Here is a 25,908-nt window from a genome sequence, read left to right as displayed (position 1 = left end):
CAGGTTGATTTTTTTATATCTTTAATGTATAACAATCCAGAGATATTTGGGGTCCTATTGGATGAGGGCCCATCCTAATGGTTTCATTTTAACCTAATCACCCCTCTAAAGGCCGTGTCTCCAAGTCACATTCAGAGGTACTAGACCTTGAGGCTTCTACATATGAATTTGGGAGGGACACAATTCAACCCATTACACTGTGTATTAAAACAGAAAGGCTTTTTCCATCCCTGTGGTTTTCTTTGTGCACATAAAATTCAACACACAAGGTGAACATTTTAGAAAAGTCTGGCTTTCCTCCCTATGATGAAAATTATTTAAACAACGAAATGATTCTTTAAAATAAGTTACTTCTCAAAAGTGTATGTTCGTAAAAGTTCAGTGCCTGGGGTGGGCATTGGGTGGGAGGGCAAGGACCAGCAAATGGGTAGGTCAGGGACCCTCCAACTTTAGGGTGGGAGGCAGGACTCAAAAAGCACACAGCTGATTCTGACGCAAGAGATCACCCACACTTTGCGAACCCTGCCCTAGTCCTTTCCCTTGTTTGAGGGTCCCTCCTGACCCCGGGACAGGGCTGCCTTTCCTGCCATGCTTCTCTCTCCTGAGGGAGGAACCACGTGCCTCAAAGCCATGTCTTCAGGCGGCCTCCTTCCCATCCCGTGCAGCTCTACCCACAACGGACTCTGAGCAAAGCAAGGGCCTCAGCTCGGCCCCTCCTCTGCCAGGTGCTCGAGCAGCACTCACACCAGCAGGACCCGTGCTCGTCCTCAAGACACACAGACCTAGACCTGCCTATTGATTGCTTTTTCTACCAGCCATACTGAGAGCTTGACAGACACCATTTCATTTCATCCTCCCAGCAACCCCCATTTAACAGATGGGACAGGGAGGCTCAGAGAAGTAAGATTTTTATCCCAGGTTATTAGGCAGCAGAGCAGAGATTCAAAATCATCTTTGCCTGACCCAGGTCTCATGGTCTCATGAGGATTCTAACCCTTTTCATGCCATGGACCACACTAGTATCTGGGAAAGCCCAAAGGACTTCTTCTTGGATTATTGTTAAATGCATCAAACAAAATACAGAGGATTACCAAGAAAACTCATAATACTGAGATATGTACAAAATCTAGCAATAGATCTAAATATTGCCATAATTTCAGAAGAGATCAGCAACAATTGTAATATGATGAGAAAATACCATGTAGAAACTATTGGTGAAAAAGTTTCAGGTACTGTGATTTGTGGCCTACATTCATAATTAAAGGAAATGCTAATTTTTAGTTAGTGCTTAGAGGAAATAAATATGTCCTTTTCTTCCATCCAAGTTCACAAACCCCTGAATTTGATCCACAGACCCTGAAGGTGTAAGGATCCAGGTTAGGATGCATTACCCAATGGACCATGCCTGGCTGCTGTTGAGGCCTTTCAGTAAGACCCAGCTCCAGTTCTGATGTGGGCTGGTAACTCCAGGAGCGGAGGGAAGTCAGGGCTCTCCCAGGTCTTGGGTTCTGCTCCATGGGCGAAGACAGGGGCTGCCAAGAAAGCAAGTCCCAGTACTTAGTGGCAGCAGACTTCTCTCACAGGGCGGATTCTTTGCCCAAACCTCAAGGCACAGGGACTGTTGCTGGGAGCCATTCCAATGGCCAGCACATGGCTTATTTGTGTAACACCTGGCTCTTTCCCTCCACATATATTTAGGGAGAGCCCTACTTTGTGCCATGTATTGGGGAGACCTGGTGGAGTTCACAGTCTGGTGAAAAGACAGCCAAGAAGTGTGCCTGGTATGGGCACAGCATGGGGGACCTGAGACTGGTCTTCTCTGACCCACATGGTGAGGTGGCAGCGTTGGAGTCGGGTTTCTCACAAACTTCCCTTAAGGGCCCAGCCTGGCAAGTCCCTCCAAGCAGCTGTTCAGCTAAGAAGGAGCAAAGAGACCATGGAAGTGTCTGTAATCACCTTTCAACACTGAGGTGGGAGTGGGAGTGGTGTCCCTGGAGGAGAGGGAGAGATGGGGGCGGGCAAAGCAGCAGCTGTGGAGAGAAGAGCACAGCTGACCTTTGAACAACATGGGTTTGGACTGTGCATGTCCACTTACACTCAGATTTTTGTAAAATACATACTATAAGTGTATTTTCTCTTCCTTATGATTTTCTTAATAACACTTTTTTTGTCGAGCTTACTTTACTATAAAAATACAGTATATAAGTTTCGGAGACAGAGGAAAAACTGAGGGTTGCTAGATGGAGATGGGGATAAGGGGGAAGGTGAGGGGATTAGAAAGCAGTCAGTAACCGCAAGATTGCCACGGGGTTACGAAAGTTAATTTGGGGAATGTAATCAATAATGTAAAGATTTCGTAGGGTATCCAATGGACACTTGTCTTGTTAGGGAGACCACCTCAGGGATGATGTAGATGCCTGATCACTGCACTGTACACCTGAAGCTGAAGCTGAACAATAATGAATGTCAACTACAAGTTTATATATATATATATATATATATATATATATATATATATATATATATATTTACAAGAAGCAGAGTACAGCATTAGGAATAGAGACAGTGGAAATGTAATGGCTGTGTGTGATGTCAGAGGGATAGTGGATGGGGGAGGGGGGTTGACACAGTGTGAGGGATATAAATGATAAATGTCTAAAATTAGTTTGTTTTGTGGACCTGAAACTAATTTAAAAAATGCAGTATATAATACATATAACATACAAAATACATGTGAATTGACTGTTTATGTTATCAGTAAAGCTTCCAGTCAATGGTAGGTTATTAGTAAAGTGTTTGGGGAGTCAGAGCTATATCCGTATTCTCAACTACACAGGTGTCAGCACCCAACCCACGTGTTGCACTCCCCTTCTTTTATCTAAGGTTGTTTATCTGAGGGGCCAGGAGGGGAAGGCTGAGCTTCTGTGGTCCAGAGGTTTATTTATAAGTCAGTGTAGTACACAGAAAATCATAGAATAATTAGATTAAAGAGGTGGCAGTCCCCTGAAAGGGCCCCAATACCACAGTCTGGCCCCTAAGATGGACAGGACCGAAACTCAATTGGATCTTTGCAACCAGAGAATGACTTAAGACCTAACGCCATAAGGGGTTCCTAGTGGTTGACCAGAATCCACTCCTTCCTCAGTATTAGGATGACAGGTTAGTTGGTGAACATGGGATCCGACACAACAAAGCCGAGTGTTGAGGGGTGTTTCGTCCACCAAGCACATGGATGACCTGCTCCACGGAGCCCCTCTCTTGGGCCCTCTGGGCGGTCTTGGCCACACCACCTGTTTGTTGAGCCGCTTTCTCCAGCTACGTTAATACCATTACTTGGGCTGCAGCATCTTTCACAGTTAGTTGGACCTGAATCCAGTTTCAGATCCCTGTCCTTCCTCCTGGTCCTCGGACACATCTGAGTCTGTGGCTCCGATGGTGCCCTCTGCAGCTGGAGAACCCCCTTTGCAGACCGGCCCCCTAACATAGGCACACAACCCTGCTTACCCTGCCCACTTGGCCCCGTGGGTGACTAATTGGTGTCATGCAGGAAGCCAATTTAAGGAACACATTTTAAAAGAATCTTTGTCTGAGATCATCTGTTACTGAAAAACAGATTCTTAGTTTACAGGTGAGTGGTAGCATTAGTTAGCCCTTCACTTGCCCAAAAATGCTTATCTGAAAGGCAGGGATCAAACGGACTTAATTTAAATGAATTGCGTGGGTCTTTTAGTGAGTTACTTAATTTCTCTGAGTCTCAGCATCCTCTGTAAAAATAACGGAATCATGCTAGTTTGCAATGTCTGTAAAAGTAAGAGACAATGTGTAACGCGCCCTGGATCCAATTGACTGTCAATGAATGAGAGCTGCTGATGCAGCTGTGGAGCTTTTAAAATTTCATTTTCCAGTCGGCCCGCTTTGAACAGAACTATTCCAAACTATCTTTATTCCTATCTTCCAGCAGCTTTGACAAGTCCGGCCAGGACATTTTAGCTTTTTCATTCCATCTCTCTTCACAGAAAGAAAGCCACGTAAACAAGACTTTAATAGAACGTATTTGTTTCAAGTTGTTAAGTTTTCCACATTAATGTTTAGTGGTTGAAGTACATTTAAATTCTAAGAAATTGTTTTCTGCAATTAAGAGACTGTTGAGAATAAAAGAAAGATAATTGTGCTGTTTGAAACTCACGGCATGTGTTCCATAGAAACAGTTACTCAGGCGGTCAGTGTCCCAGGCTGCCCACTGGTTTAAGGCTCAAATTCCACAACGAGGCTTCTCATTTTAGTGCATGTGAATTACATAGGGATCTTGTTAAGCTGAGATTTGACGTTTCTAACAGCTCTGGGTGAGCTAACACTCATGCTGCTGATCGGGGACTACACTTGGAGCAGCAGCAAAGACTGGGTGGGAGAAGTCGGGATTCCTTAGGGTGAGAAAGTGGGTGAGGCACTGCCAGGGCTGGGACCCGGTGGGGTGAGACCCAGGGATGGGACTCCGAGGAGGGGGAAAGGCGGACGGGGTTTGTGGCTGGTGTGACTCCCAGGACACTTCCTCACCACTGTTTCTACAGCCCCTGATGTTTGCCCACTGCCGCCTTCACCACTGCTACCCACCAGGGTTTCCCTCAACTCTCCAACCCAGCCGCAGAGTCTGGCCTTCCCTTTGTCCCCAGAGCAATCACACTATGCAGAAAGCTTTCCTAATGAAGCATATTTCTAGTAAACAGCCCTGGAGTCATAGGTCGGAGTCCTCGTTTCTTTCTTCTCCCCTCTTTTTCCCCACTAGGGTCCTATAAGGACATGCCCAGTAGCACAAAGAGGGGAAGCCAGCCTCCTTGCCCATCTTACCTGCCTACCTTACCTTATCCCCATCTCCTTTCCCTGGAGGACTGTAAGAGCTGTGAGGGCAAGAGCAGAAATATATTCATCTTTGCATTCTTACACTGCATACCCAGACCCAGGGGAATGTCAGGAATCCCTGCACAGAAAAGCAAACAATGAGGTGTGGAGTGAGCAGGAATGGGAGAGCAAGAAAGGATTTAGTCATGGAAATGAGTGAGGAAAAGGAGCCGCTCAAACATCATTCGGCCGGGATACTTTTCTAGCAGTGTCATGATAACCTTCCAGCTACTCAGGCCCCGGGCCCAGGGGCCTTGCACGTGACATTCCCCAACCTGCTCTGGTGGGTGGTAGAATTGAGCAGCATGAAGTGCTGGATTTTGCTTCCAATATCTTCAGGCACTTAGGGTCAAAACGTCCCTTGCTAGGGTCCTTCCAGAAGAGTCACATCTCAGCAATGTTGTAAAGGTAATTCCACCTCTTATAAAAGTTGGTCCATGTGAATAGCTGTCACTTTGGTGAGAAAGGGTTCGGGAGAGTAGGACGGCATATTACTAAGAAGTCTAATACATGACCATGTTTTGTTTCTTTTGGTTTTGTTTTCACAGATTTATCAGCAAGACTGTTGAAAGCGTAACTGTCCAAGATGCCTGTCGCGCCCCCTCCAGCGCCCCCGCCGCCACCCACACTAGCTCTGGTAAGTGGCTCCTCACTATCCATTATCCATGCATGAAGCAGCTGAATGAAGTTAAACCTGGCACACGTATATTTGTTTTAAATGCATTTGCATTCTGGCTTAAATATGATACGACAAGCTTTCCAGGTGTTGGAGTAAGCCAGACCCTGAGCGGTAGGGAGTGCAGCACGAAAGGTTTTGTCGTCTGAGGTCTCATGCAATGCATATAATACACATGTGGAACGTGGGTTAGTTCTATCAAAGGAAGTTCATTCCCACGTGCTGGTCTGTGATGGTTCGCAGAAGCAGTTCTGCCCGGCATGCACTGTTTCCATTCAAATGGCCTCAACATCCAGCCTTTAACTTCTGGGCAGAACAGTCCAAAAATCCAGGTCTACATCTGCAAATGCATCCATTCAAGTGTCCTCCAGATTCACTACTTTCCTTTTCTCTGCCTTTCCCCTCTTTCTTTCCACTCTGTTTTTGACAAATATCACCTACCATCACCACCACCACCACCACCATCCCGATCCACCCCACACACACTCACATCCCCCTTTAAATCTATCCTTACATTTAGATACCTACGTTCTAAAGGAACTTCTTTTTCTGGGATCATTCTTTTCCTTGATAGACCTGTCCTAAGAAGCTAGTGCCCCCTCTTCCAGGAAGCTGACAGCCCTCCACGTGGTGATAGGGACAGGCTCCCAGACATGTCCCATTTAAAAGGCCTCCCCCAGGATGGGAAGCCTTCTCTAGTAAGGACTTTCCCAGTGATGGGCCCTTGGAGAAACTGAAGCACGGAGAGAAAAACTCTCTTGCCAAGGCTTCCGTGGATACATTTATATAGCCCATCTAAGGTTGGAACCTACTTGGAAGAACAGAACATAATTAGCTCATTGCTATGTAAGGTGTGGTTCTCCACTGCTGGCTAGAGCCCCCAAGGAGAGAAGCACAGGCACTGAGAGGAAGCATTTAGTAACTCTTATTGTATTTTGTGTGCTTTGTTTTACTGATTCATTTTTCTAATAATTCATTGTCATTTTGCAAAAGTATCAGTCCATGATAGATTGGAAATGTTTTATTAAAATTGGCCCTTCGGTAAGTTTGAAAAGCTCTGATCTGACTAACATAGCAGGATGATCTTATATTTCCCCCCAAAATGCAGATTATATACCACTGCTGGGTGGTACATGCCTTAATTTTTTATTTTATTTTAATGCTCATGTGTTTATTTTAATGCCTGTTTTACAATTATAAGTAGCACACCAGAGTTTAATAGTGAGTTGATTTAAAAGAAAATCTTCACTGAAAAATAGTATAGTAAATAATACAGAAAATAGACTTAATGAAAAATATTAAATAAATAATAACCCAGGTAATATGAGAAGATGACCAAAATCATAGAAATTGTACCAGAATGATTGAAGTTTGGAAAACCCTGGTCTATCAAATCAACTCATTTCTATCCATTATTACCTGACTAAAAGCAAGATCCTAGAGAAATACGATACAGAGATGAGAAAAGGGAAAGGTGAGTTGGCAGCCATTGTAGACACCAGCTAGTGGAACAGCATCGTTAAGGGCCCTGAACCGTCGTCACAGGAGAGCAGTTAGCACCTGAGGGGGTCAGTGTCAAAATATATTTTGAGGCAGAAGAACAGGCTGACCCAAAACTATTAAGAGATCCAATGAGGACACACTACTTAGCCTCTCTGGGCCTCAGGTTTTTTTCAGCCTTAAAATGAAGACAACAGGTAATTTTAAAAGCTCTTTGCAAGATGTCCAAGGTATGTTGCTACGTTGTAGAAACAAGTTTCAGAGGAATAGAGGATGATCTCATTAGCAAAAACGAACTATACAGGCAAAGAGCTTTTCTGGAACCAACTGCCAATAAGCTCTTAACAGGCTTGCTTCAGGGCAGTGTTGGGTGCCAGTGGCGAATGGCATTTTACTTATTAGTTTTTTTCAATTGAGATATAATTGACATACAACTTTGTGTAAGTTGAAGGTGTACAATATGTTGATTTGATTCATTTATATATTACGGTATTATTAGCACCACTGCTTTAGCTAATAGCTCTTATTACATCACATAATTATCATTTCTTTTTTTTTGTGTAAGACCATTTAAGATCTGGTCTCTTGTTTACTTTGAAGTTTGTACTACAGAATGATTGACTATAATCACTACACTGTACGTTAGATCTCCAGCACTTATCTTCTAGATGCAAGTTTGTACCTTTTAACAACATCTTCCCAGGTCAGGGAAAGGGTCCCACATTTACCCTTCCTGCAGGTTACAGGAAAGGCTCTGAAGTTAGACGGCCAGGGTTTGAATCCTAGCTCTTCATCTTACTAGCTGGGTGATGGGGCCAAATGATCTAACCTCCCTGTGTCTTAGTTTCCTTGTCTCCAGAATGAAAATAATGACTCACAGGGCTGATGAGGACTAAATGAATTAATACACATAAAGTGCTAAAAACAGTGCCTCACCCCTAGTGAAAGCTATGTAAATGTTAACTGTTACTATCGTGAGCAAGTAATACTTTATAATTTAATTATTCCAAGGCCCTCCCAGCTGAACATTCTGTGTAGCCTACTTCAGGATTTTTCTTAGTTCTCCCTCTGCCTCTAACTATAATAAATAGCTGGCTGAGGTGTCAAGCTAAACATCCCCAGATTTACCTCCTGCAACCCTCTCCGTCACCTCTGAAATCAGATCCAGCCTAGGATTCTCAGGTCTGCCGGAAGGACTCTCCCTGGGACCAGACCAGACCAAGCCAGTTTCCAAGTGGACCAGACACAGATGCATGCCTACTTCCAAGTCCATATGCTGGGCTCTCCAAAAATAACCCTGAATAAACAAGAACCAATTCCGTAATAAGGATCTTTCCCAGGAATTCTGAAAATATACAAAACACCCAAACATTTTAAAGCAGCACCTTTGTCCACTCTGCAATCTCTGTGAGCTAAGATTTCAAAGGGATTAAAATCAGAAACACCTTAGGCCAGAGGGACATGAGGGAACTTTTGGGGGTAATGAAAATGTTGTACATCTTGATTGTGGTGGTGGCTACACAATTGTATATGTTTGTCAAAACTCATAGAACTATATACACTTAAAGGGTGATCAACTACGTGTAAATTATACCTCGAATCTCCCTTAAATTGAAAAGAAAAAAAACAACTTTGGCAATGTAAACAGGGTGAATTATTTTCTAAAACTTTGGTGGATTAAAAAAAAGAAACAGCTGACCCTTTTAGCTAGAGACAATTTTCTTCTTGTATCAGGTTAGTTCTAAAAGATAGGAAGGAGAAGCTGTTCTTCCGGACACATTCTAGAGAATGAAGCCTTATGGTGTCCTGCAGAAACTTCTCAGACCTAAAATTCCCTTCTCATTTCTAACCATCCAACCCTAGCTGTGTTGGTTACAGACAGACAATGGTATGAATTTTCAGAGACTTTTATCAGGAACTGACTCTTCCTGCATTAAAAATGAACATAATTTAGTGCTGCATCTGCTCCCAAATGTCTGGGTCTTAAAAATAAATGACATCAGGTCTAAAACTTGTGGAGAATTTACAACCTATTGCCAAGAACCTTAATAATAAGCTTCCAGTATTCTAGCTGTCCCTACTGAGAGTTGTAATGCATGATTTTAATTCAAGAGTTGAATACGAGTTTGCATGGTTTCCTTTCAGGCCAATACAGAAAAGCCTGCCTTGAATAAGTCAGAGCAGGCCGGAAGAAATGCTCTTCTCTCTGACATCAACAAAGGGAAGAAACTAAAGAAGACAGTCACCAATGACAGAAGTGCACCGATATTGGACAGTAAGTGAAAAAAGTTATTTTCTATGGAGATAAATAGATTATGACCTAACAATCAACCCTTCCCTTCCCACCAAAAAAAAAAAAAAAAAAAAAAAAAATTTTTTTTTTTTTTTGGTTAACAACAGCTGCAAAGCTAGCAGAATAAGGAACTGTATCACTCATTGTAGGCCATAGCTCCAATTTGGGTTCCCTCTAATGCAGCAGGAAGCCAGTATAATAATTCTTTGTCTAAGACATACACAGCAGCAATTCTCTCAATTATTCAAACCCTTTCTGGAAGTTAACCCTTTGCTCCTCGGACCACACATCAAAAGACAGTGTGAAATGAAAAGAGCCCTAGTCTTGGAATCAAAGGATGTGGGTTTGAATCCTGGCACATCCTTCACTTACCTCTCCAAGCCTTATTGTGTTCATTTGTAAAATGGAGATGGTAATACCTGTTCTGCAAATTCATTGTGAGCATCATATGGGACAATGCTTGTAAAAGTGTTTTGTTGTTTGGAATGTGAAACTCAAGTGTAAGATACGATTTTTAGGAGCTTGGAGAAAGAGGAAATGAGATCACAACTTTGCTTATCTATTGTAGGTCTGAGATACTTTTTGGAACAAGGCAGGGTGTGTATAAACAAACAAGTACTCGCCATACAGGGCTACTTATTAACATTTACAACAGATGAAAAATTACACATGACTAAAATCTACTGGTAGTTAATAATCCGGCCTCGAGACAATCTCCTCACATTCCTAGATGTTTCCACTGCCAGCCAGATGTCCCCAGAACTCATCCTAGACCACAGATCCCGTTTGGATTCAATAGGAAATAGACAAGAGAATAATGATGCAGAGTTTTAGCCAAGTTGGAGGGTAAGAAGGGCTTAGGAGGAATTTATAGGAAAAGTGCCTAATAGGTAGAGAAGGAGAAGCATGAGATTAGATAAAAACCTTGGTGTGGGAGATAAATAGAAAAGAGGAAGACCAAGACAAAGGCCTTTGAGCATTGTTCTGTCACCAGGCAAGGTGGTGCAAATGAGAATGTACCACACCTCGAAAAGGAACGAGGGGGTCTTTGACACGGTTTTACAAAATGCCCACAACACTGGTGTCGTTATTGTATAACCAATCTCTTAGTCCTCCTGAACCTTGTCACAAGATTCTCCCTGGGGGGAATTCCAGCGCAGTCACTTCTATCTAGGGAGCTGTAGTCCAACAACTATTGAGTCATGCTGCCTGGTATGGATGGGGCCAGAGAAGTTCCACAAGCAGCCAACTTCTAGGACAGAGCCCAGTGGTTCTCTCCACTATGAGTGGGAGGCTAAGCTCCAGAGAGGTGAATGTGAGTTCCCCAGATGATGAAAGAAACTGGACAGTCTGGGGCCTTGTCCTGAATCCACTAGTGAAAACTCATTATTATGTTCAAGGTCCACTTCTACTCCCACTAAATGGAAATAAGTGTTAGTTTGTCTCCCTTCCAGCTGCTCAGTGATGCACTTTTCTTGGTGGACACAAGATGCAACCCATTGGATGCCCTTGTTTTCCATATACTTAACTGGACACCAATATTGTTGTCACAAGTTCTTTGCAAGTGATAAAGTCTATCCATGGTTTTGTATTTGTTTGCAGGTGAAACCTCCCTGGGCCCTATATCAAAATGTTGACCATGGTTATGCGTGATATAACTCTTGAAGTCAGCCTTGTCCTGCAATTTAATTACTAACAAAGTGACCAGGAATCAGTTAGCTATCCTAAACTACTTCAGCTTCTCTACTGAAAGATACTAATGGGTGATGTCTGGTAGAGCATTGATCTCTTTGAATGTTTAATACCAGGTAAAGGTGTCCTATGTCAATGCAGCATTCCAAAATGTGTCATTCATTAATGAATGATGTTTGAATGATAAGGTTATTTTTAATATTATTGGCAATAATTAAAATTAGTAAAAATTTTAAATTTTATATGGAAGCAATTTTGCATATGCTCCATGGAATTCTTACTATAATTTATCTTTTTAGGTGAAGTAATTATTGTGAGCTTATTAGCAGATCATTCTTTCTATCAGCAGAGCTTTCATAAGTATCCTGAAAGCTCCATACCTAGAAAAGATACAGAGCTAACAAAAACATGATAAATCTAATCCAGAAAAAAGAAAACACAAATGAATAAAATTAGAACTTAGAAAGCAGATAGAGATTCAAAGCAGATTTTAAAACATTAAGGATGTTACAATGAAGTTATATGCTAACACATTTTGAAATCTTAAAGAAATTAATTTTCTAAGGAAAGCATAACCAAATTTACTTATGAAGCCTCAGTGATTAAGGAAAAAGTTGAAAACTTCATGAAATTACTTTTCTCTAAAAAATTTTAGAGCCATATGATTTTATCAGTAAATTCTTTCAGATTTTAAGAAGCAGCTAGTTCAAGTGCTATATCAATCATTCATTCCCAAACATTGGAAGAGATGGAAAGCTATCTGATAGGTGTAATCAGACTGGCATGATCGTAATATCAAAATTTGACAAAGGCAGCATATATACAAAAAGAAATACTATATATCTCTATCTCTGTATCTATAGATAGGAGATATAGAGATATAGAGATGGATATAGATATATAGATATCAGTGTCCCAGGGAACGTGTGGCAATGTCTGGAGGCATTTTTAGTTGTCACAGCTTGGTGGGGGAGGGGTTCCTACTGACATCTACGTAGTGAATGGAGGCAGGGATGCTGTAAACAGTCTACAGAGAACAAGACAGCCACACACAAAGAATTATCTGACCTAAAATGTCAGTAGTTTCAAGGGTAAGAAACCCTACTATAGATAGATCACTTTGATCATAGATGAGAAAATACTAACTAAAACATCAAAAAATCTAATTCAATAAGTATATTAAAATAATAATTCACCAAGACCAGAGTTTTTCTCATTTTTAATGTTTGAAAGTATATAAATGTATCATATTAAGTAAGGAAAACCATATAATCAATTTAGTAGATCCTGAATAGATATTTGATAAAATTCCATGCCACAGAAAGTCTTAAGAACCTAAAATAGAAGGATCCTTGCTGACTGAATATTTAGAAAGAAGAAAAAAATTATTTCAAACCGATTGTAATTTTGAAACAGTAGAGGCATTCTCATTAAAATCAAAATATGTTTTCCTTTAGCAATGTTAATAATTTACATTGTTATAGAACTTCAGTCATCAAAGTTATTAGTCATATAAAACAGAAATAAGATATACAACTATTATAAAAGAGGGGGCAAAAGTTATTATTTGCAAACCATATGTCTACTAGAAAATCCAAGATGATAAATTTTTAAATAAATTTTAATTTAGAAAATACAGCAAAATGGTTGAGTTGATATCAAATGAAATTTCCTGATGTCGGTAATAAACAAATCACAAAATATAGTAGGAAAAACATTCCTTTCACAATGTCAACCAACAAAAATATATTCAGTTACCCTAACAAGAAACATGAGTGACCCATATCATGAAAATTACAAAATTTTACCGAATAAATCAGAAGACATGGAAAAATATGCCATGTTTCCATAAAGTCTAAATATTATAAAGTGTCAGGTATCCCAGATTAATCTATAGGTTTTCCGGGGATAGAACTTTAAACAACGTTTAACCTCACAAAATGTACTTCCATACAATTGTTAAAAGACAATTTTTTAAAAAGGGTACAATTATGACTCTCATACAGATATAAAGTGAACATATATCAAAGTTTTTATTTAGCTCATTAATTAATCAATATAATGTTATCAGCTCAAAGGAGAATTCAAAGCACCGCACATATAAGTGCTGAAATTAATTTACAAAGAGGTGCAACATAGGTTAATAATCAGTTGCATTTCACTGACCATAACCAATTTTCATTTCTGTGGATAAATATCATTTGCATTATCAGATTTTACAACTTACACAGTTATAAAATAGCTCAAAGACAATGAGAAATTACCCAGAAGGCAATTGTTTGCCCATTTCAAGAGCTTTCACAATATTTTGGAAATAAATGCAAAATAATATCTCTGTACTGTCTCAAATTGCAAAGGATTTTAAAAATGTTAATCCTAGTGTTGGGCTTTATGAAATTAAAAAATTGAAATCAACCTAAAAGGCCATCAAATAAGTAGATGGTTAAATAAATTACAATACATTCACGTTCTAAAACATAATGCAGTCCTTTAAACTCATGTTTTCAAAGAATATTTAATGACATGGGAAATGCTAACAGTAAAGTGTTAAGTGAAAAAGCAGGCTAAAAACTGTTTAGTGAATTTTGGTCTTAATTTTAAGGAAAATAATAAAATAAAATGAAAAAAATACTAGCAAAATAAAAATACACCAAAACGGTGGGTATTTCCAAGGAGTAAAATTATGGGATATTTTTTTCTTCTTTTTATTTGTACTATGTCTTGTCTTCTCACCTTTTATTACATCTGCCCCTCCCTTGAGGCTTACTTTGTTTGAAGATCTTTTATTTGCCAAATAGATATTAACTCATATGGCAGCTAGCCAGGTGGGAGGTGTGGGGGCAAGTCATCATCTATTATCAATTCTTTCACCACTGGACCTGTGACTGCACGGAAGTGGAAAGAATCCCCTCCTTTTAAGACCCCAGGGGGTGGGGTGAATCCTTAAAATCCTGCATTTTAATGAAATCCCAGTTGTCTACCACAGGCCGAGGTTTTATCATGATTGTTTGCTTGGGCTAGGACTGGTGAAGTCCTCTGGTGGTGTGTTCATACATGTGAAAAGACTGTGTTTTCTTCCTCTGCAGAACCTAAAGGAGCTGGTGCTGGTGGCAGTGGTGGCTTTGGTGGAGGTGGCGGATTTGGCGGAGGAGGTGGCAGCGGTGCTGGTGGTGGCGGTGGCAGCGGTGGCAGTGGCAGCTTTGGAGGGGGTGGACCTCCTGGCTTGGGAGGACTGTTCCAGGCTGGAATGCCAAAGCTGAGATCAACAGTCAACAGAGATAGTGGTAAGGAGAGTTCCTTGTATCTTAGTAACTGCAAACAAGGTGGTGTGGAGGCTTGACATCCCCTCTAAGGCACTGGGCCCTTTAAAACATTTTAGGTTGCTTAAAATGTTAACAGTTTGATAAGAGACTCTATTTAACATCTTTTTTTTTCTTTTTTTAAATTAGTATCAGACAGCTCCATCCAGCTGTTACGTATTTGTCCAGTGTCCTTGGGGTAACATGTACTTTTTTGTACTTTTCTAAAGGGTGAGCTAGAGTGGGAAGAAAAGAAAGGAGCAAATGGAACTTGCCAACCCTGGAAACTGCCTGGCAAATTCAGCTTTCTTTGTGAGGTAGCCTGACCCAGCTGTCTAGTACAGCAAATACTTGTGGGCCACTTTTCAAAAACACTATGAAGCATGTTATATGGAATATAATTACATACGAAGTTGAAATTTAAGTGAGTGCACAAAATGGTGTTCCAGAAGTGTACATGTTCATAGTATACTGTCCACACAATGGATCCTATCCATGTAATGTGTCCTGTTTCCCCGAAAATAAGACCAGCCAGACAATTAGCTCTAATGTGTCTTTGGAGCAAAAATTAATATAAGACCTGGTATTATATTATATTATATTATATTATATTATGTTATATTATATTATATATTATATAAAACCCGGTCTTATAGTAAAATAAGACCAGGTCTCGTATTAATTTTTGCTCCAAAAGACGCATTAGAGCTGATGGTCCGGCTAGGTCTTATTTTCGGGGAAACACGGTAGTAACTGTAGCTTTAATCTGAGCTTGGAAGATATAACTTATTACAAGTTGGTGACATGGAAATATACCACACAATCAAGGAAAATATAACTTTTTTTCTAGTACTAAAGTCAAAATATTCTCTTTAGAGTTCACATTACTCCACTGTATAAATCCACCTGAATGTCTGTCACTGTGCGTTGGATAAAATCTGCTCTTTCTGGCATTAGAGGCTCTTTCTGACCCAGCCCCTGGTGGTTACTCAAGCTCTATTTCCTAGGGTTCTCTTTTCCTTCATGCTCATTGTGCCCAAGGCACACAGGTCTCAGTTTTTTCACTTGAAGCTCATTCCCACTTCATGGCTTTGCACCCATGGGTCTTCTGCCTGAAGCATTGCTCTTCCTCTTTTTTCCATGTCTTCAGCTCAAACATATCCTAGCCTTTCCAGGGACTCTTCATCTCATCAGCCTATTTTAGTTTCTATTTAATACTTATAACAGAGACAATTTATATGTTTGCTGGTTTGTTTATCTCTCCCACAAGAATATAAACTATAAGAGAGAGGATTCTTTCTATTTTGTTTACTCCTCCAGCTCTAGCATCTAGAATAATGGCTGGCATATAGCAAGTGCTCAAAAATATTTGGTATATTAATTAGCTCATGGTTGAAGTGGTAAAAGTTTTTGGGCTAACCTTTTTTTTTTTTTTTAATTACCTTGGGTTCCAAGAGATTCTGGGGTAGTGATTTGAATTTTTTTATAACTTTGGTTTCCCCTTTAGTTATTCCCTTTGTTGAACCAAAACAGTTTAATATTAATTATGTAATAGGGTTATCCTGCCCTGCCAATATGGAAGTTGACATTGACCTAGTAGGAAAAACAAGTTGTGTAGTTGCTTACTTCTTTGCAGATTAAGCCCATCCACTGGTATCCACTCTTTCAATTAAACTTCGACGATTTCCTTTGCTTTTCTTAGTTCCTTATTTCAATCATAATTCTTCCATTATATTTTTCCACCTTCTCTTGGGACTTTCTCTTCAAGGAGTCTAGGTAAGTCCTCCCACATGAAGATTTATATTGGGATAACTAATTTCTTCACCTAAAATGGCTAAATTATTTTTTAAGCCTAAGAGGTACAAGGGCAAGGGGACGGGGATGGTGATGGAGAAAAGAAAATCATCAGCAGAGATCCCATGTGCCACAAATGTCCAGTTTTTGTCCTCTCATAATGAATAGGGGTCTCTCCAGAACTCTTACCAACTTCATCCTGGTTCTTGCCCATACAAAATACCAAGAGATCGCTTTAAAATCCTTTTGAAAGCTGACAGACTGTAGAACCTTAGACTGGAAGGCAAACAGAGCTGTGATCTATTCTTCTTCCTCCAGGAAAGACCACACCAAACCTGATTTATATAAATAGTTACCAATATTTTACAGCATCTAGGAAAGGACTTCCAGTAGCTGGGAATATATACTCTAGTTCCCTGGTTTCTTTAAAAGTTCCTAATTTTCTACCTGCAATGTTTTTCCTGTTCTTCAGATTCTGGAGGAAGCCGACCCCCGATTTTGCCACCAGGAGCAAGATCCATATCTGCCAAACCTTTCTCACCCCCAAGTGGCCCAGGGAGGTTCCCTGTGCCTTCTCCGGGCCACAGAAGCGGACCCCCAGAGCCTCAGAGAAACCGAATGCCTCCCCCGAGGCCCGACGTGGGCTCAAAGCCTGATAGCGTTCCCCCACCAGTACCTAATACGCCAAGACCCATTCAATCAAGTCTGCACAACCGGGGGTCCCCACCAGTGCCTGGGGCTCCCAGGCAGCCCAGCCCTGGGCCGACTCCTCCCCCTTTCCCCGGAAACCGAGGTGCTGCTTTTGGAGGAGGCTCCATCCGTCAGACCCCTTCAGGCTCCTCCTCACCCTTCTCCAACAGGCCTCCCTTGCCCCCTACCCCGAGCAGGGCCTTGGATGACAAACCCCCTCCGCCGCCTCCTCCAGTGGGTAACAGGCCCACCATCCACAGGGAAGCAGTCCCACCTCCGCCCCCTCAGAACAGCAAGCCCCCCGTGCCTTCCACTCCGCGGCCTTCCTCCTCTTCACAGGCCCCACCTCCGCCACCGCCACCCAGCAGGCCCGGCCCTCCCCACCTGCCTCCAGGTTCCAGCGGCAGTGACGAAATCCCAAGGCTCCCACAGCGGAATCTCTCCCTCACTTCGTCTGCGCCTCCCTTCCCTTCACCTGGACGTTCTGGCCCTCTTCCGCCCCCGCCCAATGAGAGACCCCCTCCTCCAGTGAGGGACCCACCAGGCAGATCAGGTATGGCAAGATACGCGGTGAGGTGTCTCCCTGAAACCCAGCCTGCCCAAATGTCACTAACGATCATATAGATGAATAGCGTCCAACAAGAAGCTTAAGTGAACTCTCAGACTGCTTTCATCTGTTAAGTGACACTTCACACTGTATGATTTCATCTTGACCTCATGTAAACAAACCTCTGAGGAAAGTGGGACTGATATTTCTGTCTCCTTTAGAGATGATACAGAACAACCAATAAAGTTAAATGATCACAAGCTAGTCAATCAGACGTTAGAACTTTCATCTTCCATCTCCCCATTCTACTACCCTGCCTCCCTAAAGTGATTTCAGATGTCTTAATTGGGCAAATAAATTCCCATCTCCTGCAGGAGAGCCCCATTATCTCAACAAGAAGGGAAGTTATTTAAGAGCTAATGAACTTCTGTACTTCCCTCTCCATCTGTCAAGCTTTAAGGCCACTTCCCTGCTCATTAAAGACAAATGTTAGAGTCCATTTTGCTGTTTGTTAATATCTCTGGCACATAGATTCCTTGGAGAATCAGATAAAGGTATACAGGCTTTCACTTCATAAAAAGACCATAAACATAAACTCAAAATTTGCATGCTATTTTACGGATTGAAGGACCCACTGAAGCCCATCTGTGCCCTTGGCCCAGGGCTGAAAAACTTGAATCTAAGGGAAGAACTTTCTGAGTATGAAATGAAATGTAAGGATTCCTCAGGCTTTATACTCACTCTACTAATTATAATAGGCACTTTTTTGTTTTACATTGGTTGTTGATGGATTCAGAGGAAGTATCTACTTTTTAAATTGAACCTTATCGTACATACAAGATGTTTGGAAATGGGGCATTTTTTTTCCTATGAGAAGCTAACTGACCTATGATCCTGTGACCTCAGGAACCTAATAAACACTATCCTTTAAACCAGTAGTCCTCAAACTTGACCACATACTGGAAATCACGTGGGAGTTTTAAAAACCTCAATGCCTGGGCCCCTTCACCAGGGTTTCCGGTTTTGTTGGTTTAGGTTGCCAACAGGGCATCAGGATATTTGGATTATAATATTCCAGTGATTGTAATGTGCAGCAAAGTTTGAGAACCACTCCTTCAAACTGTTCTGCCATACAGAGTGGACGACAAATATAAGAAGTTACTAGTCCATTCAATCCAACCCCTAGACATTGTGGCGTTCATTAAGTATTCTTCAGTGAACAAACGAGAACTGCTAGTCAGATGAATGAAATGCAGTGTTTTGTTTTCATCCAAAAACTATAAATTTTCCCCCAAAGTGGTGGAGGAGTTGTTTGCATGGCTCTATCAAATGGATGAATAACAGATTACAAATAAATCTTCCCCAAAATAGGATAGGCAGTGGTATATAATTATAACATTTATCATTCCTTTCGATTACATGTCATATCTGTTTATTATAGAAAATACAGATAAGTGTGAAGAAAATAAAAATTATCTATAATCCTACCACCACCACCATCCACAAATAATCATTGATAACATTTATATATATCTTTTCAGTCGTTTAAAAATGCATATATACACATTTACAAAATTAGTATCACATTACATATATTGTTTGGTAATTTGCTTTTTATTTAACATCTCATTAACATTTTCTGATATACAACCTAACTTTTAATGGCTGCATAATATTAAATCCTACAAAAGTCCCTTGATTATTTAATCCCTCACTTGGTCATACAGGTCATCTCCAGATTTTTGCTATTGTGGACAATGCAGGAATATATCCTTGTAGCTAAATATCTGTGCACATCTCTGTATTTCCTTTGGATGAATTCCTAGAAATAGAATCTGTAGGTCAGTGGGAGTGCATAGTAAACTATGGATTTCATAGGCACTGCCAAATTGGCCTCTAGAAAATTCCTACCAATTTAGATTCCCACAAGGAACATGATAGATCATCAAGGACCACCTGTATTTTGAGAGGTGGCTTGGCTCCATTGTTAGAGTGGGCTTTCGAATTTAACAGGTTTGTAGTCAAATCCTGGTGCTTCCTCTCAATAGCCTCCTGACTTGGGCTTCTTAACTTTCCAATACTTCTGAGGCCTCACCTACTGTCTCTACACCTCTCAGGGCTGTTGTAAGAATCAAATGAGGTAAGTGTGTATAGTGGTTTATCTTATTTCCCAACATAATGGTCATTTTTATTACCATGCTGCCAATGGGAAATAGAAATCTGTTTTCTTTTCTATTATGCTTGCCCAGGTCTGGAGCAGGAACCCAGAAGTTTGGAGAAGTGGGAACATTAACATTTACTTTTTAAAAAGTCAATCCAGTTACGTAATATGAGGCCCCATAATACTGGAAGTCTAGTTTGCATTGAGTGACACTTACGTGGTGGTAGTACCAGTGAAGTTAAGCTCGTAGAATGAATGGGAGACACTTTTCTCTGCAATAATCTACTCCTACTGACTGAGACTCCAGCAATGACAAGCAGATGGGGCAATAAATAAGCCCTACCAGGTGAGGCACTGAAGACTCCCTGAGAGACCAACTAGGGCAAGGAATGCCCACCACCTCCATCAAGCGTCTGAGCCAAGAGTCCTAGGCAGGGATACCAGCAATGGGCGGGTTGTTCCTTTTAAGGTCCTCTAGTTGGATTCTGAATCTGCAGTTAACAAGAGATGTTTATATTTATAGTGCCATAAGATATCGTGTTACATAGAATGTCAGCATCTGACAAAATGTCAGCATCTGGAGCACACTACTGAAGATCAGGAATAATAACTAAGGCCATTTTGGTTTACATGGGGAAATGCTGACGTTTCTTTTCTTTCCAAAATTTACTCATGACCCAAATAGCCTCTGCATTTGGAGGATGGGAAAACAGGTTCCTTTGTATTATCAAAAAGAGTTTACTTGGAATTATTTTCCAGAAACTTTAAATTTTCTGATTATATCATACCACTGCAATTTTAAAAAATGGATTCAAATATTTATGTAGTACTTTTTATTTGCTTTTTCAGTGATTATTCCTGGCAGCAGTGCTGTGAGAAAGGTGACTATTTGGTGCTCTTTTGTGAATAGGAAATCAAGTTCCATAGGGTCAGCAGCTTGCTCAGGGTCAGGATCCTGCACCAGCATTCCTGCTCACTGATTAGCTGTCACTCCCTGTGTTAATCTGCCTCCCAAAAGAGGAAGAACTAAGAAGGAACTTCTACTATTCTCAGGATGACTAACATTTGGTTTCCTGATCCCACTTCTGCCTAGAAACAGATTGTTGGCATCATAGAAACATGCTTGTGCAATTAGCAATAATACCATGCATTTAAAAAACTTAATCCCTCTGAAGATCTAAAATGACTTCATATCTTATTCTTTTTTAAAAAATTCTTTTTTAAAACAGCATTTATTTAACACGTGTCATGCCATAGTAATTAGTTCAATAGCTATTTAAAAGGACTTTAAAATGTGTTTTAAGTATGTATACGGTTGTCAGTATAAACAGATTGTCACCTGTTCTCAATTTAACTGTGTCATCTCCGATCTCAATATTAATTCAAAACCAAAAGAGCTATTTAGCTCCAAATATACACTCATTTCACATCTGTGTATACATATGTGCATTTCTGAGTTTATATGTGCTTATTCCTTTCTCAGCTAAATCTCCTAGAAAGTTCCCACCATTTCTCCATGTTCTCTAGTAAAAGGGCATGTATCCAGCAGGCACTCAATAATTGCACGTTGATGACAGTGATGTAGGATATAAAGTATTGCACTAAAGGTCGTCTTTTCTTTTGCTCCAGGCCCTCTCCCACCACCTCCTCCAATAAGCAGAAATGGCAGCACGTCTCGGGCCCTGCCTGCCACCCCACAGTTGCCATCCAGAAGTGGAGTAGACAGTCCCAGGAGTGGGACCCGACCTCCCCTTCCTCCCGACAGGCCTGGTGCTGGGGCGCCTCCCCCACCTCCACCATCAACATCAATTAGAAACGGTTTCCAAGACTCTTCATGTGAAGGTGAGGTGTGGGCCCAGCACCTTGGAAATATACAAGCTATCGGGCAGCAGTTGAGTGGGAAATTTTTTTGTGTTTATTTGTGTGTTTTCATTAACATTTCTTGTTTGTATGACCCTCATTTGTTACCATGCTGCATTGCTCCAATCTACCTAACCATTTTAGGGCCCGCCATGATTTCAAATTAAAAATAGTAATCTCCCTCCTCCACTTTTCAAAATGGCAGATCATGTTTCTCTGTTCATTCTTTGAGTCTCATTCTGGTTACCTTTCCAGAGTTTCCAGAATTCTGAAAAGAACCAGTTTTGTAGCTTAGCTCCTTACTACTTACCTTTTTAAACGGTTTGTTATATAATAAGAGACCCGATGGCCTGCAGATATTAAGCAGCTTACCTCTGCCTGTTATCAGAGGGTCCCAGTTATTCCTTCCACTGGTGGGAGGAATAATTAAGGTTTCCCAAACTTTAGCCCCCAGCTCCTGAAAGAGACTGGCTGGGTCTTAGTCACTCTAGTTAAAATCAGTTGGCTCTGTCTTTGATTGATTTACAGACCAGTATATTTTTATTGATGTGCCAATCAGTGACATTTGTAGCACTTCCAGCGTTTCTCTAAACTTCTAGACATGAAACTAGAAGTGATCTCTTCAGTTCTCTCTATATTTCATTCTGTGCCTTTCATTACATAAGTCTTCATAACAGATTGTCTGTTACTGAGGATGCTGTTTGTTTCTTTTCCTCAGATGAGTGGGAAAGCAGATTCTACTTCCATCCAATTTCTGATTTGCCACCTCCAGAGCCATATGTGCCAATGAACAAATGTTATCCCAGTAAATTGGCAAGAAATGAAAGCCGGAGTGAGTATTTCTGCAAGGGCTTGTGGCAGCTTCCTATTGCACAGTCTGGGTTATATACAACTGAGGGTTGTATAGGAAATCCAGGCCTCTTGCCTGGAATGGGGAGATTTCAGAGAAATGACTTCTGGATTTGGAACCATCTGAATTGTGATAAACTCCCCTTCCACACACGATGGGGAAAATGGAGATATCTAGAATGCATATGAGAAATGATTATTTTAATGTGTCATTACAAGCTCAAAATACTTTTGCGTTGCTAGTAGATTAAATTTTATTATTTTGCTTCTTTAGACAATCATCCCCCATTTCAATCTTCCTAAGATGGCACAAAATATCTTATTAATTACAACAAAAACTCACAGTAACTGCTTTGATCTTTTAAATATAATTATACCTTTACAAAGCATTGCAGGAAAATTTTAAGTATACTCATAATCTCTCTACATAATAGATATTTTCATTTTACCAGGTTCTCTTCTAATTTTTATCCTTCTTGTTCTGATTAAGTTATATGGTTATAATTATCAAGCACAGTTTTTTGATGGTAGGGTTTATATAACATCACTTAGTAAACACTTCCCTATTTTATCACATGATTTTCGTTATACAGATTCCATCATGTCAGCATATAATAATTTAACCATTATTGGACATTTAGATTGTTTCTGATTTCTTTGTTTGTTTGTTTGTTTTTTAATTTTTATGAGTTTATTTGAACCAAACTGATGACATATGCCAGGGAACAAGATCACAAATACTCCCTGTTTCTGTTTTTTTGCTAATATACATAATGCTACCATAAAGAAGTGAATCGCTTTTACCATATTAAAAACAAAAAATCACGAACAGGAAGAGAAAATAGAAGAACTAATATTTCACAATAATAAATGTATAGAACTGAAAAAAAATAGCATGAGATAGATAGATAGATAGATAGATAGATAGATAGATAGATAGATAGATAGATATCACTGATGAGGCTCAGACTTGTAATAGCCTTGGCTTCAGAACCAAACTCCCAAACCAAAAATGTGTGGAGAAAGTGTTTGAGCATGTCAAATAACTGTCACAATGTCCCTAGCCTTGTCCTCACTCCCTAGCAGAGCTCCTTATACATACTGGGAACCGAATGACTCTTAACAGAATTCTTAATTTTTAGTTGGTTCCCAGCCTTAGAGCAAACTAATATCAGCTGAAGTTAAGGTTGGTTAGAAGCAAAATGGCTGACGTCAGGGAGAAGAGAGAGGTGGAATCTCAGGTTAAAGAAGGAGAGAGGGACGTAAGTTGTGCTATGTATGACAGCCTGAGACAATACCCAATGTTTTATTGGGTTATTAGGACAGGTCAAATTGTGCTTTGTGCCTCTTTTGAAGAATTCAAAGAATTAGAAAATATTTTAGGAAAATTTCCAGGAGGAAATAACAGAAGTAAACAGAATATTGCTGCTTGAAAGGAAAAGTTTAATTTCTGGGAAAACTCATCTATGTGGAATGCTGCATTCCTAGTAGATATCTAATAAAAGAGGTATAACTATATGATAAAATAATCATACAGGAGTTGGAGGCTGAAATTTTAGGTGAAAACTAAATCTTCACATGGGACAAATACCTGAGGTCTGTGTATGTGTGTGCAGTGTATGTGTTTACATCATAAGACGGGCTTCTATTTGACAAGAATACAGTCTGTTTTCCTTCCCTCTTGGGTGTTAATAAATTAATTCACTTTAAGGAGTTGTTTACATAGACATTAAATTTTTTTTCCTGATTTCTTATATGCATTCTCAATCTAATTTAAATATTCTACACATATTTAAGTGAGTAACAGAACCATCCTCCCTGTCCCCTCTAGACTTTAATAGCTAAAAACATTCCCTCCCCCATCCTATCTTTAAGACGGTATGAAACTTGAGGACTGGACTATGTCCTGCTTACTATTGCATCTTCCTCGAGTGCCACAAAGCTTGAAACATGGTAGATGTTTAAAACCATTTCTTAAATTGGTGAATTATTTTCCATTGTTCCCAAAAAATGTTTTTATAGATTTACTTTAAATATTTCTAGCTTAGTGCATGTTTAATATTTTATAATGACGATAGATCATCTCTCTCAAAAAATAACTAAAGTGCTATCAAGTGGTTTTATTCTGCTCCTATAGCTGCCTTTGCCTCCAGGCCCACAGCCTGGTAGGGCACCCAGACAACCCTGAGCTCTGCCACCTAATTACATCTTTGCACAAGGCCAGCCTTTGTTTTGCTAACCACTTGTAGTATGTCAGTTGCTGGCCAGGGCCTCACGACAGATGCCTGGTTTACATCTAGATGAGTCTTTCTTCAGATGTTTGCCCAAGAAAAGACTTGGTTGGGATGGTAAGAGGAACAGGCAAGGTAATGGACTGCCAGTGTTTTCCTCTGACTTTTATTGCTCAGAGATTTGGTTCTATCTCAGAAAATCTGTAAGCGGGCTACTAGGGTGGCTGTTGAGATGCCTGCTGAGGAATCTGTTGGGGAAAGCCCACTTGAGTCTCAGAGCAGTGGCTATAGCAGACCTACTCAAATGACACGTGCCCCCAGTAAACCTGTTCACATCTCAGCACCTTGCTCCATGCCCAATAACTGTTAAGATCCTCAGAAAAATGTGTGTGGGACAAATGAATTTCAAAAATTGTGAATGGATTTTTAATCCTGGTTACAGTGCACGGACAGCCCACAAATATGCATAGCTTTTAAAGGAACAGTATCAACAGAATGAAAAGGCAACCCCTAAAATGGTATAAAATATTTACAAATCATGTATCTGATAAGGAATTAATATCCAGAATATATAAAGAATTCCTACAATTCAACAACAACAAAACAATCTATTTTTAAAATGGGCTGAATACTTAAATAGACATTTCTCTGAAGAAGATATACAAATGGCCAATAAGCACATGAAAAGATGCTCAACATCACTATTCATAAGGGAAATGAAAATAAAACTACAAAGAAATACTTCACACCCATTAGGATGACTTCTATCAAAAATGCATTGTTTAGGGGTATCCCAGTTTCGGGTACCCCCTCTCGTAAGAGAGCTGTACTTTCGCTTTAATAAAAATCTTTGCTCCTCTAAAAAAAAAAATAATGCATTGTTTAGAAATTAGAAGATACCTAAATGTCCAACAAGAGGATATTTGATAAATAAACTACAGTCTACCTATGCAGTAGAATGCAGTGTGTCATTAATAATTCTATTTGTAAAGAGTAATGACTAGAAGATGTTCAAACTGAATATATCATCCAATTTTTTAGAAGACAAAAGGGATTGTTTATATATGGAAAATAATGTGTTTGGTTGTCTCTGTATGGTGCAAGCATGGGTGAATTTTTTGTTTTGTTTTTACTCATCTATATTTTCTAAATCTATAATAAATACATGGTATGTTGTGATAAGAAGGAAAGCGTTTTTTAAAACTTTCTTAACTTTGTGCAAGTACTCGGTAACCAGTGGTAGATCATCCTCTAATAATGTTCGTTCACATCCTTATTTACTTCTTCCCTTCACTTCTCACTTCTTATGCTCGTTATTTCCAGCTTTGGTCATAGGAGGTGAGGTAGTGGGTACCTTCGCAAACATCCTTGAGTTTCTACGATGAGAACATAACTTTTCTAACCAAAATTTATGTTTTAT

At 40.1% G+C, this 25,908-nt stretch overlaps 1 protein-coding gene across 3 annotated transcripts in view; it reads left to right on the top strand.

Annotated features, from left to right (window-relative positions):
- Window positions 1-25,908, top strand: part of WIPF1 (WAS/WASL interacting protein family member 1) — a 110,573-nt gene that overhangs the window by 81,527 nt on the left and 3,138 nt on the right. For all 3 annotated transcript variants that reach the window (XM_019727473.3, XM_019727474.3, XM_019727472.3), the window contains exons 2-7: window positions 5,445-5,533; window positions 9,218-9,347; window positions 14,144-14,341; window positions 16,623-17,393; window positions 21,178-21,390; window positions 22,127-22,240. In XM_019727473.3, the coding sequence (XP_019583032.2) occupies window positions 5,483-5,533; window positions 9,218-9,347; window positions 14,144-14,341; window positions 16,623-17,393; window positions 21,178-21,390; window positions 22,127-22,240 (1,477 nt within the window). In that variant the 5' untranslated portion in view covers window positions 5,445-5,482. The remainder of the gene's footprint in view (window positions 1-5,444; window positions 5,534-9,217; window positions 9,348-14,143; window positions 14,342-16,622; window positions 17,394-21,177; window positions 21,391-22,126; window positions 22,241-25,908) is intronic.

The sequence above is a fragment of the Rhinolophus sinicus genome, chromosome 17, assembly GCF_057876585.1.
Source record: "Rhinolophus sinicus isolate RSI-liver-muscle chromosome 17, RSI-T2T, whole genome shotgun sequence".
NCBI lineage: Eukaryota > Metazoa > Chordata > Mammalia > Chiroptera > Rhinolophidae > Rhinolophus > Rhinolophus sinicus.
The sequence above is the reverse complement of the archived record's forward strand: the minus strand, read 5'-3'. Positions and strand labels throughout refer to the sequence as shown.